The 12,485-nt window shown below is 53.9% G+C and overlaps 1 protein-coding gene across 6 annotated transcripts in view; it reads right to left on the bottom strand.

Annotated features, from left to right (window-relative positions):
* The window catches only part of MYLK4 (myosin light chain kinase family member 4), an 88,415-nt gene that overhangs the window by 17,402 nt on the left and 58,528 nt on the right, over nt 1-12,485 (bottom strand). For 4 of the 6 annotated variants that reach the window (XM_021100110.1, XM_021100109.1, XM_021100111.1 and 1 more), the window contains 6 exons: nt 7,236-7,311; nt 6,534-6,969; nt 5,024-5,316; nt 3,722-3,827; nt 1,323-1,416; nt 1,148-1,257 (listed from right to left, as the gene is read on the bottom strand). In XM_021100110.1, coding sequence (XP_020955769.1) covers nt 1,148-1,257; nt 1,323-1,416; nt 3,722-3,827; nt 5,024-5,316; nt 6,534-6,969; nt 7,236-7,311 — 1,115 coding nt within the window. The remainder of the gene's footprint in view (nt 1-1,147; nt 1,258-1,322; nt 1,417-3,721; nt 3,828-5,023; nt 5,317-6,533; nt 6,970-7,235; nt 7,312-12,485) is intronic. The other 2 variants (XM_021100112.1, XM_021100113.1) reach the window with 1 other exon arrangement.

Consider the following 12,485-nt stretch of genomic DNA (forward strand, 5'->3'; position numbering starts at 1 on the left):
TGCACCCAGTGGCTCTAGCTTTGGAGCGAGACCACACCGCCATTGCCGGAGGTATGTGGAGGAGAGAGGGGATGCTGAAAATGCGGTGGGCGAGGGGGAGGGCCGAGTCTAAACCAAGGGGAGGGTAGACTAACTTGAGTGATAAAGTGCTTCTGCGTGGGCGCTGCTGGCTATTTCATGACCCCAGATTCCTTATCGCACAATGATGAGCAAAACCCAAAAGCAAAAACTAGAAACACCCATCCAGCGTCGGTTAGAGGGCTCACTTTCTAACTAAACACTAAGTTTCTACAAAAGTGATTTCATTTTTCGGAGACCTAGAATTATTTGTATTTATCGGAAGTCACAAGGTCTCATAAATATTTCCATCTGCATCAGCTCTAATAAGGAACTGCCTAGCTTCGGATGCCCGGGAATTACTTCCTCTTGGAGTTAGTTCTCTCTGAAATTTCAGAAAATTTTTGAGAGAAATGAATTTATTCCTTAAAAATACTATTGCAGGACTCATCTTAGAAGAGCAAAGCACATTAAAATACACAAAGTGATTGTAAACGAAAGATCCTCAGCCCTATTTAGTAAAAGTTTGGCATGAACGTTGTCTTAGCAATTAGTTGAAAGTGAAAAGACAGCTTAAGTATCACTTTCTGGGGTTTCCGTGGTAGCTTAGTGGTAATGAACCCAACTAGTATCCCTGAGGATGCAAGTTCGATCCCTGGCCTCGCTCAGTGGGTCAAGGATCTGGTGTCGCCGCGAGCCGTGGTGTAGGTCACAGACACAGCCTGGATCTCACGCTGCTGTGGCTGTGGTGGAGGCCGGCAACTGCAGCTCCGCTCTGAACCCTCGCCTGGGAACTTCCAGATGTTGCAGGTGTGGCCCTAAAAAGGACAAAAAAAAAAAAAAAAAAAGTCACCCTTCCCGGGCGACCCAGAACAGCATTAGGCTGGAGTTTTGACAACACAGCTCAGATATAAAGCTGGACCTGGGCCGCCGCCCGCCTCGTATCTGCAAACCCGCATGTGGAAATGGCTGTGGATTCCAAAGTGATTTCCTTCCTCCAGGGGATGGGAGTCTTCCCGCCCCCTCCAGCACGGCTCGGGGCAGGTCAGGGCCCTGGCTGAGGGGCTGGGGCGGGGCGGGGGGCACGTACTACTCCAGGACCAGGACGATGTCGTGCTTAGACTCGAAGGCGTCGTACAGCTGAATGAGGTTCACGTGGTCCAGCTGGTTCATGACATTGATCTCGTTCTTCGCCTCGTCCTGCAAGACGAAGGGCGGGCTCAGTGCCTGGCGGACACCGCGCGGGCAGCCACACCCGGGCCTACCTTGTCCTTCGCGCCTCTGGTCTTGATGATCTTGGCCGCCAGCTTCAGGCCTGTGGCTTTCTCTTCACACTTGTGAACCTGGCCGAAGCGCCCCCTGCCGGAGGAGAGACGGGGCCCAGTGTGAGGCTCTGCCGCCGGGGCTGCGCTCCAGCCCTGCCCAGGGGCCAGGCGGCGGCCGGGCACCCCCCTGTAGAGCTTGAGCCTGTTACGCACTTGCTGTGGCCAGTGTCCCTAGAACAGTGTTCCGTTCCGATGCACACCACTGGCATCAGAACCGGGGAGAGGGGGTCCGGACCCGACCCCAGACCTATGACGCAACAAGGCGGGGGGACCCCAAAATCTGCACCTTTGCAGCACCCCTTGGGTGATTCATAGGCACCCTATATCTCTAGAACTTCCGTTACAGAAAAAAAGCGCATCTTTCTGAGTAGATACAAATGGACTAAGCGAGGCTTTGCAAGCATGTGAACCACAGAGGCTGCAGGTCAGGCACGTCGAGTTATTTCTGGAAACCACATGTAAATAAATAAGAAGTAATAACAACATTGCATATTGACGCTATAATCAAAGATGCATATTACATAATCGCCTGTGAGATTTTTCACAGTTTAGCTCGGATATAAATTTAAATATACTTCGTAAGAGTGTTTCTTACAAATGTCATCACACATACACTCGCGAACAGCCTGCGAATTGGACTTGGTTGCTGTGATTCCGGATTTAGTAAAAGAGCTGGAACCCAGGTGCCTGCCTGGGGGCGGGGGATCACCTCACCCAGGAGCCAAAGGGGAGCCTCCCAGGCCCACGGCTCCCTGGGGACCCAGAGGGGAGAGAGGGTCGCGGCAGGTGGGGAGGCCGCCACGTCCCTCCCTACCCAGCCCCACCCTGGAGCAGAAGCCCATGGTCCTGGGGGGGGGGGTGACATTACTGTAAACACAGCCAGGTGTGACTTCAATCCCACCCTCGGCTCCAGACCTGGTCTTTCTCCTGGGTGGGAACAGAGCCCAGGAGCATCAGACGGGGCCACCCAGTAAGAAAAGGCTTCTTTCTCTTAATTAGCAGCGGCCCCCAGAAGGGCCGGTCCCGCGGGGGTACCACGTCCCTGTCTAACTTCAGGCCACCCCTCTGTCCCCCTGGCCCGCTTCCCTCTGCAAGGCCGTGAGTGATGTGGTGACCTCACAGGCTCCCCACTGCCCCCCAGACCGATACCCTCAGGCTGGCTGAGCATAAGCAGCAGGGACTCTAAATGCTCTACAGGCTGCGGGAGAGACGACCCGCGGGAAATGCAGGGATCCTCTGGGCGCCTCCGCTACCAAAAGTGAAAGAGAATCGCTTGCATCTTGACTCTCCTACTGCTGGAAGGAGGGACACCAGCTGGTGACGGTTTGCCTTTTCAGGCACATGTACCCCTTTGACTGTGTGCCTCTGGCTTTCTCACTGAGCCCAGGGCGGGTGCCAGGCAGCTGGTCTCACCTGCGGGCCACGGAGAAGACCCAGCACTGCCCAAAGGGGCAGGAAGGAAACTCTAGGGTCACCAACAAACTCGATCAGAAACACACACGAACCTGGCAGTTGTTTCCAAGCCGCGTCTGCAAACAACTTCCTCTCCTTTGGAGAACAGTTGCTGCCTTGCCACCGACGTCCCTCAAAACCCCCAAAAGCTGCTGCGTGCAGTGATCCCACAGAGTCCTGGGGCTCCTACACCTGCTTCAGACCCCTCTCCCTCCCTGGCCCGTCCTCACAGGCTCGAGAAGCTAGCTGAGGACCAGAAAGTCCAGGCAGTTAAGCTCTCTGCTCCCCTCGCCCCATGTCACATGGATGCGCTGATGGGGTCAACTTACTAAATTAGGCTTTAATTACAAAATCCCATGGGGGCTGTGCCGAGGCAGGGCTCCCCAGGGATGGCCCTCCCCGGGGGGCCTCGACCCCTCCTCCTCCAGGGAGCGCGCGGATGTCCCGCCAGCGAGTCCTTCCGTGAGGCTCGTGGCCCCCTGAGACGGGCAAGAGTAGCTCGTGACCACATAAACGCAAAACTGGCAGTGAGCGGCGGTGCGGCAGGTGCACGAGAAAGAACGCCTTCCCTCGTCTCTACGGCCTGCGCCTCGGTCTCCAAGCTTCTGACCCACCTGGCGACTCCCACCAGGTGCCGCTCGCCTCCAGGCTCGGGACAAGGCGGAAAGCGAGGCGGAAGTAAAGGTGGACTTCAGCCACAGTCACCGCATCGACCTGCCTGGCGTCAGCGACAATTTTTGCAGAAACGGTGAACGTCCTCTTAAAAGGTTTATGACGTTTCCAGTTCTCCAGTCGAGACTGGCGAACACTTTACGAAATCCCCGAGACCCTTCTCTTTGCCAGTGCGCCTCTTTGGTTGAAAGAGGGTGAAGCTGAGCGCCACTCACCCTCCGAGGATCTCCGTTCTGCTCACGGTGTAGAAGCTGGTGACCGCGGCCTGCTTAGCTGTCACGATGCGGTGATCGAAGGGGGCGGCAGGGACCGGGCCGTCATCTGGGAGGTGAGAGAGAGGCCATGTGTGAAACGGCCCGAGGCCCCAGCCTGGGCCCGAGCGCAAACGCGCTCATTTAGTAAGAAGCCCAACAGGCCATCTGCTTTATTCCTAATGATCCGGGAAATACCCATTTTTGCTTCGTGTTTTGCTCACGAAGGTCGTGATCCTTAAGGTCATGTTAAGGTCACGAAGGTGACACCTGACACCTTTGAGAAAAGCTGTCAGGACCTCTGAACCCTGGCGCCTACCTCCTTCTGGGCTTTTAGAAGCAGCCAGAAGTCTCCAGCCCTGAAACAGTCCGACAGGTACGACTTCCAAGCCTGAGACAATTACATTCAAAGCGGAGAAACTGTTTGACCCATTTTATTAAAAAGCACCACTGATAAAGTCCGTTATTTTAATTAAAGCAGAGAGGAAAAATGAAAATGTCTTTATGTCAATGAAAGAGTTGATATTACTATATATGACTTTCCAAAATATTTCAGCCCTTATTTAAGATACGTTTAAGGCACAAAGATGAATTTTTCCTGGCTGGAAATAAAACACCCAGTAAAACTGGCTAAGGGTATGGTCCCCAGCTCTCAAATTTCTTCCACTTTCTACCTTTCAGCCCAAGTGATTAAACTCCAGTCCACCTAGGGGATCAGTTCTAAAATACATAATTACTCACTAATAGTCACCCAGCATCCTTTTTTACTTTTCACCGGTTACTGCTGTTAAAAGCTGCTGGCCATGAACCTGCTCATGATCCCCCTTATTCGCTATCTAATAATGATCACAATTCATTAATACCTACTGTGCAGCCTCTCGCGTGCAGGCAAAGGGAGAAAGCGAGGCAAGCAGTTAATAACTTTGCTTTCAAAAGCTGACATTTATTCAAAATGTAATTCTTGAGCACTTCTCTTGAGCTGGGCCCTCTGCCAAGCGTTAACATTCTTTAAGATGCGGTTAACGTAAATCTCCAGGCATCTGGTCGGACGGGACCCTCTCCCCTGACACCGTGAACATGCCGCAAACGAGGAGGTCGTGAGAGAATTCCCCTGGTGGCATCCGTCTCTTTGGAACCCCCCCCAAAGTGACTGGGTTACACACAGTATGGCATCAACGTGGCTGTGAGGCTACGAGGGATTCAGTCGGAAGTGCCGGCTGCAAGAGGCTAAAAAGCTTTAAAGGCCGGGACAAAGGCGTGTCCTACCCAGTGGGTCTTGCTGCCCCGGGCTCTTGCTTCCGGCTGCTGCCTGGGCTTGGCCTTGGGTGCTCCCCGCAGCCTGTCGGGTTTCCAGTGTCCTCCTGCGTGCATGTCCCTCGCCTGCACAGGCCGCATCGATTCTGCTCTTCTTGTTCTCCTCCTGGACCGAGCTCTCGGCCGCTCCTCTCCGCTTACTGCCTCCCGAGGGCTCTGCGGGCTCGGCGTGCGGCAGAGCCGGTCCTATCGCTGAGTTTCCCGGGGTGCGTGATGTGGCAACAGCTTTTATGCTGCTGATACACCTGGAAAATAAGAGCCGGCCACAGTGCTCAAAGTTTCCAGGAGGACACGCTCAGCGACTAAACTTCTGAGAGCTAACGCTTCCCCAAGCGACGCTGCCGTGAAGGGATGTGAGCTTCGCGAGAGCGTTGGTGACGTCCGTGTTGGGGGGAGGCGGGGCAGATGCGTCCCCATCAAGCCCAAGCAGCAGGTCACACGTGTGGGTGACAACTGGCATCCTGGGGACTCTCCCGAAGGACCTCCTTGCAACCCCAAGGCAGGCCACTGACCCTCTGCAGAAGCATTTCTGGACCACCTCACTAGTCTGGTCTTCATCCGTCACTTCCTCTCCTTAAAGGAGAGAGAAATGACCGCACGACGGTCTCTGAATGGTAACAGCAGTGAGAGTGAGTCTTTACTGGTAAAAGAACTGACTTATGTCAGTTTTCCAGCAGCTCCAGATCTTAGGCATCTCTGTGGTGATGGATGAGTAAACATTAGCATTTATGTTTAATTCTTGGAAAATGAGACTTGTCTACAATTAGTTTCCAGATTATGTCATTTTAGAATGAAATAAGAATTACCTCTTACATTCCTAAAAAGACCCCGAGTGTCCGGATGTAGACACGGTTTGTTCCAAGTAGGTTCCATGGCTCATCATAATGTATAGATTAATGCATTTTAATTGGCTACGCAATTGCCTGGATATCCATCTGAAACTGCAGTCGAGGAAGAATTATCCTCTCAATACTGGGGAACCAGCCCACTTAGAAGCTGATGCATGTGACCACTGCTCAGTTCTTGATCTGAGGAAGAATGAGCTCGAGATTGCTAAAAAGACCATTTTACTTGATCTTTAAAAAGGACCGGATGGGCGTTCCCTGGTGGTGAGTTAAGATTCAGCACGTTCACCACTGTGGCCCGGGTTCAATTTCTGGTCTAGGACCAACACCCCAGATCAAGCCACTGCACGGTGCGGCCGAAACCCCACTGGACGTGGGCTCCTAATAGTCGTTATCTCTGTCTGTCACTTGGCGGGAGATTCAGAAAACACTCAAATGCCCGAAAGCATCACAGGCAAGAAGAAGAATGGATGGCAAGAAAACTCGGCCAAGAACGGTCCACGTGGCTTCTACACCACCGCTTTAAAGCTCGCTTCAGGTGTCTTTTGGCTTGGGCTTCAGCTGAAGGGCACAGAGAGCTACAGGGAACTCCGCTGCGGACGGCGCTGTGACCCTACCTGTCACCGACGTGCTCGCCTTCGGTCCGATCAGCGCACTGCTCGTCACCTGAACGCTGGTCCGGCTCCGGCTCACCTGGAGTCTCGGACCTGCCCTGGGCCCGAGCTTCCCCGCCGCCAGGCTCCTCCTCAGAGCGACGCTCTTCGTGCCGCCCTTCGCGGGCCGGACGCGGGGTTCGGTCCGCACGGCCCTGCGCCTCTCCCTCCCCGGCACTCGGTCCCTCTGGGAGCAAGACGTCCCTTCCGTCTGCACGTCGTCTGAACTCTGCAGGCGTCCCTGGAGCGAGGTCTTGGACTCCGTCGTGGGGTCCTTCGGGAGGAGGGGCGGCAGACCCCCTCTGAGCCGCAGAGGCGGGGGTCTTCTCGGCAGGTGGCTTGTCGCATTCGTTACCCGTTTCCGTCTCAGGGGAGGGCTGGCTCTTCTGGGAAGGTCTCTCTAAAAGCCACCACAGGACACACGGTGGTTTAGCCACGGAGGCACACGACCAGTGTCATTTTGGCTTCACGGACCGGCATCTCTATTCAGGTGTCTCTTTGCGGGAAAGCAACGTGGGAATGAGCGCGGCCACTGGACGGACCGTGGGCCCCAAAGACCTCCTAGTCCACAAGGAGTGAGACTCAGACCAGTCAAATACAGACAGTCACACGGCCTCCCCCCAGGCTGGCTTCATGAGCCCACACCTGCCTCGGAAAAGGGGTTACCTGAAGGGGGCGCTGTCCTCTTGTCTTCGGCAGGTGCTGTTTCCAGGCCGGGGTGTGACCACGCGTCCTCCTTCGCCTGTGGACACACGATTGGTCATGAGTGATCGAAGCCACACGCCCTGTCAGGGTCTCTCGACCTCAGCACTTCTGACCCCTGGGGCTGGACAGTCCTGCGGGATGGCGCCAAGAAGGCCTGGGGCCTCTGCCCACCAGCCCACTGCAGTAGCCTCCCTCCCGGGTGTAACACCCAAAACTGCCTCCAGAAACTGGTATCTGACTCCCGTGGGCAAACTCACCCCAGAAGGAGAACTACTTTGCTACACAGTTCACAGAAAAATGCCAAACTCATCGCTGAGAGGGCAGAACAGTGTGCGTTAACGAAGGCCTGCAGAGGCTAGCATATCTGAAAGCAGATGAACCAGCTTTTCTTTCTTCTTTTTTTCTTTTTGCTTTTTCTTTTTTGTTTCGTTTTGTTTTGTTTTGCTTTGTAGGACCGCACCCGACACACATGGAAGTTCCCAGGCTAGGGACTGAATTGGAGCTACATCTGCTGGCCTACGGCACAGCCACAGCAACATAGGATCCAAGCCGAGTCTGCAGTCTACACCACAGCTCACAGCAACGCCCGGATTCCCGACCCACTGAGCGAGGCCAGGGATGGAACCCACATCCTCATGGATATTAGTGGGATTTGTTTCTGCTGAGCCACGACGGGAACTCCTGACCTCGCTATTTTAAAAGAAATTTTACAAAACTCCAGCATTGTTTGCCAAAGAAGGCCCATCCTCAGGAATAGATTAAAGGATGTTGATAACGTATACGTCACCCTTGACCTCTGTTTATATTGTCTTGATATCGTTCACATATAAACCAAATAAAAAGGAGAGGCTATCTGTGAATGGGTTTTATAAACCAGAGAGTAGGAGCCCAAAGAAAGCTTTCATAAAAGGAGCTCTCACATGGCTTAGAACAGATGGCCCTGCTCCTAAGAAGATAAACATTTTCCTCACAGCCTGGCTTCTCTGAATTAGCTTAGCAAACCCTTCTGAAATACCACATCAAAGGTAAACATTAGCCCAATCCACCAAATTATCACAAATTCTGAAGTTATGCATATTATAAATCAAAGAAATTGTATGGAAGTCCGAAGAATCAGTCGTTTGTTCTTTGGAAAGAGAGCAAAATTTGCCTGAGGGTGACTTGCGAGCATGAAGCTCCCCAAAGCGCAGCTCAGAGACGGCGGGACACTCTGGGACCACACTTTTAAACAATCCGAAGGGCAGCCCAGTAGGTTCAGAGCATTTCCATTTTTCAGATAAAGACCTCCAAACACAGAGGCATGTTTAGTAAATCTGGAAAACCAAAGTTAGAGATTAGAGCCATGGAGTTCGTAACTTTCTCTTTTAAGTGAAAGGGCAGGAAAACGTCCCTGGCTTCCCTCCTCTACGCTTGCACAGCCTCAGCACACACCCCACCCAGGACAGCAGGCAACACTTCCTCAATCCTTTTTTCTCATCAATTTCCCACCAGATCGTAGGCCTCAAATGGGCAAAAAGACTGACTAATCTTTGAATCCCTGGCACTTAGCCAAGAGACTGATGGTGCTGGTGATGATGGTGGCAGGGCTGGTGATGGTGGCGGTGGTGGTGATGGTGGTGACAATGATGGTGGTGGTGGTGATAACGGTGACAGTGATGGTGGTGGTGGTGATGATGGTATTGGTGGTGAAGATGGTGGTGGTGACGGTGGTGGTGGTAATGGTATTGGTGATGGTGGTGGTGGTGATGGTAATGATGGTATTGGTGGTGGTGGTGAGGATGATGGACGTGATGGCAGTGAGGATGGTGACGATGGTGATGATGGTGGTGGTGATGATGGTATTGGTGGTGATGGTGGTGGTGGTGGTGAGGATGTTGAGGATGGTGATGGTGGTGGTGATGTGGTGGTGATGATGGTGGTGACGGTGATGGTGGTGACGGTGGTGGTGGTGGTGGTGGTGATGATGGTATTGGTGGTGATGGTGGTGGTGACGGTGATGGTGGTGACGGTGGTGGTGGTGGTGATAATGGTATTGGTGGTGGTGGTGGTGATGATGACAATGATGGTGGTGGTGGTGATAACGGTGACAATGATGGTGGTGGTGATGATGGTATTGGTGGTGAAGATGGTGGTGGTGATGATGGTATTGGTGATGATGGTGGTGACGGTGATGGTGGTGGTGGTGGTGATAATGGTATTGGTGGTGACGGTGGTGGTGGTGGTGCTGATGGCTAATACATACTGAGTAATGACTACACATCAGGCACATTTCTAAGCACATCACATTGGTAGCCAAGTTGTTCCTCATGGCAACTCTTTGGGATCGATATGCTCAGCCCTATTTTATAATTAAGTTGGGCAATTTCACAGTTATATAATTCAGAAATGGCATAACCAGGATTCTAACTCAGTTGTCCGCTTCAGTCTGTGCTACTGAGCTATACAGTCACTATGAAAGGGAAATAGAAGATTATAGGCAAGGTATATTTTTTTTTTTTTTGCTATTTTAGGGCCGCACCCATGGCATATGGAGGTTCCCAGGCCTATGCCACAGCCACAGCAACACGGGATACTAGCCACGTCTGCGACCTATACCACAGCTCACGGCAACACCGGATCCCCAACCCACTGAGTGAGGCCAGGGATCGAACCCACGTCCTCATGGATCTAGTTGGGTTCACTAACTGCTGAGCCATGAAGGAAACTCCTATCATTAATATTGATTGAACAGCTACCATGTAGCCAGCACCACAGGAGACAAGAAAAAGGATTAAAAGAGAAGGGTGTAAAATGAAAACAAATTAGCAAAGAAATAAATATTTCTTGGTCAAAAGGGTGGAATTAAGATGGAAGAGAGAGAGAATTACATTCCAATTTTGAAAATGAGTCAAATAAGATAGTTTAACAAAGTTACAGCTTTGTCTTTCAATGCTTCTCTTTTGAAGTGAACCCCCGGTTGACAGGAGGGCCGGGTTTCTATTCAGGACTGTGAGCACCCATGATGGTAAAAGCGCAGGACTTCGCAATGAAAACCCGCAGGTGTCAGTCGAATTCTACGTGAAACGGAGAATTTGGTTGTCAGGCTCCGTGCTGCTCTGACCCCAGCCTTTTGCCCCTGGGGGGCTGGGGGTCTCGGTGTCACTTGGGGCCCACCCACGGGTCGTGCCGCCCTCCTCTGGGCGCAGGTCTGAGGAATATAAGACACTGGTTTCTAGGGTGGGCTCTCCCTTCCATCACGCCTCGGCGCTGTGTTACCCCTGAACCACTGCGCGGTCTCGCCCTGCCGGCCCCGCTGCCATCTCCCGTCGCCCTGTGTGATGCTGACACCTAGAGGCACTGCCCGCCCCGCTGCCATCTCCCCTTGCCCTGTGGAATGCTGACACCTAGAGGCACTGCCTGCCCCGCTGCCATCTCCCGTCGCCCTGTGTGATGCTGACACCTAGAGGCACTGCGAGCCGCGGGCTCCGGAGAGCACGGATGCTTTTCTCCTTTTCCTGTTTCTGGACGGCAGCCCCAGCATGAAGACCTCACCCGTTTCCGAGCCACGTGGAGAATGTGCTGAAACGGGAAGGGCTGGCGGTAGACACGTCCCCTTTGTTTTCCCGAAACAAACATATTCTCTTCTGATCAAGGAGGACAGTGGGTGCCAGTCCCCACGCCGCCCCCGGAAGGATCAGATCACCCTCTGCTGAGGGGTAAACAGCGTGTCTGACGCTGGGTTCCTTGGCTGGATTCACACCATGGCCCAGACGAGCCTGACGTTTAGCCGGCTGAGAGCGCGTGGCCAGAGGCTGGGTCCCGAGCAGGGCTGTGCAGACCCAGGGTTAAGGGAGAGGCCGGCTCTGCGTCCGTCCTGCCACCCTCGGCGACCAGGCTGTGGACAGAACTACAGACTAGTGAAAACAAGCGCTCCCTCGCCTCTTCCATCCCGCCTGCCTCTGTTCATCTCAAAAGGACCTGTTCGAATTAACCTGGAACCAATTAAGGCTCTTCTCCTAAAGCGCCGGTCACGTGGGTACCTGACCCTGCAGGTTCCATCTTCCCTCATCAGCGGCTGCCGGTGGGCGTAGCAGAGACGTCCTACGGCCGACTCTCATTTTCTCACTTCTCCCCACCGCCACCTCCCCCTCGTCCCCAAACAGAACACGCTCAGCCCTCTGACTCGCAACTGCTCTCTTTTCCCCCAAGTTGCCACAATGCGCCTGCCCTGCAGCCCCTGGCTGCCCCGCTGCCCATCTGCCCAGACTCTCCTTTGCTCTAACCCGGGTGGGGTGGCAGTGGCTGGGAACTCCAGGTGCCTGGTGCCAGCCCTGAGGACACTGACCAAACTGCCTTGGGGCAGGGGGGCATGGACGCTGAATTTTTGAACCCCGCTCCCACCCCCACTCTGACTGTAGGGTTTAGGAGCCAGGTTTCTGTGGTTTTTTTGGTTCTTCTTGAGTTCTTACCACCCAGGCTGCGCTGCTCAGCACAGCGTGAGGCAGTAAAACGCTGGCCAGGCCGCGTTTCTCCTGATCCCGCCGCCTCCCACCCGCGTCCAGGGTCTTTGATCCTCCCCAGCGTGGCTCACGCAGCAAACGGCGCCCCCCCCAACCACCCAGGGCCCCCGGGGAAAGGAGCCACGGCGCTCCGCCCTGGGGGCCACCCTCCCCAAGTGACCTGGGGCGTCCAAGGGGGGAGCCAAGAGAAAGCCGGCTTTGCCAGCCCCGCCTCTGCCCTCTGCCTGAGGCCGTGCTTCCTGGTCAAGATGTAGCAACTGCCAGTGTCGTCGCTCCTCCCCCAAAGTGACTCAGGCTGAAGTGGGGTGACACCACCTCCCAGGGCGGAGGGCTGCTGACGGACTTCACACAAAAGGACATCTGAAAACCCGGGTCATGTCGCGTCCCTGCCTTCTGGGGATCTGTCGCCACACACATCTGAGTTCTTTGGACATGTGGCAAGGTCACTGAGGAGCAGTGGCCACTCTGTGTGTGTGCGTGTGCGTGTGTGTGTGAGACAGAGAGAGAGAATGTGTGCGTGTGCGTGTGCGTGTGTGTGTGTGTGTGTGTGTGTGTGAGAGAGAGAGGAGAACCAGCTCACAGGCAGGTATAAATGGGATTAGGGCTCCTTAAGGTTCATTTGATTAAAGATGAGTCTTAGTAAAATTCCTCTTTTATACACAAGACCCGACCTTGGAATGTTTTCACATGAAGCTTACAACGCTTTTTCATC

The sequence above is a fragment of the Sus scrofa genome, chromosome 7, assembly GCF_000003025.6.
Source record: "Sus scrofa isolate TJ Tabasco breed Duroc chromosome 7, Sscrofa11.1, whole genome shotgun sequence".
Classification (NCBI taxonomy): Eukaryota; Metazoa; Chordata; class Mammalia; order Artiodactyla; family Suidae; genus Sus; species Sus scrofa.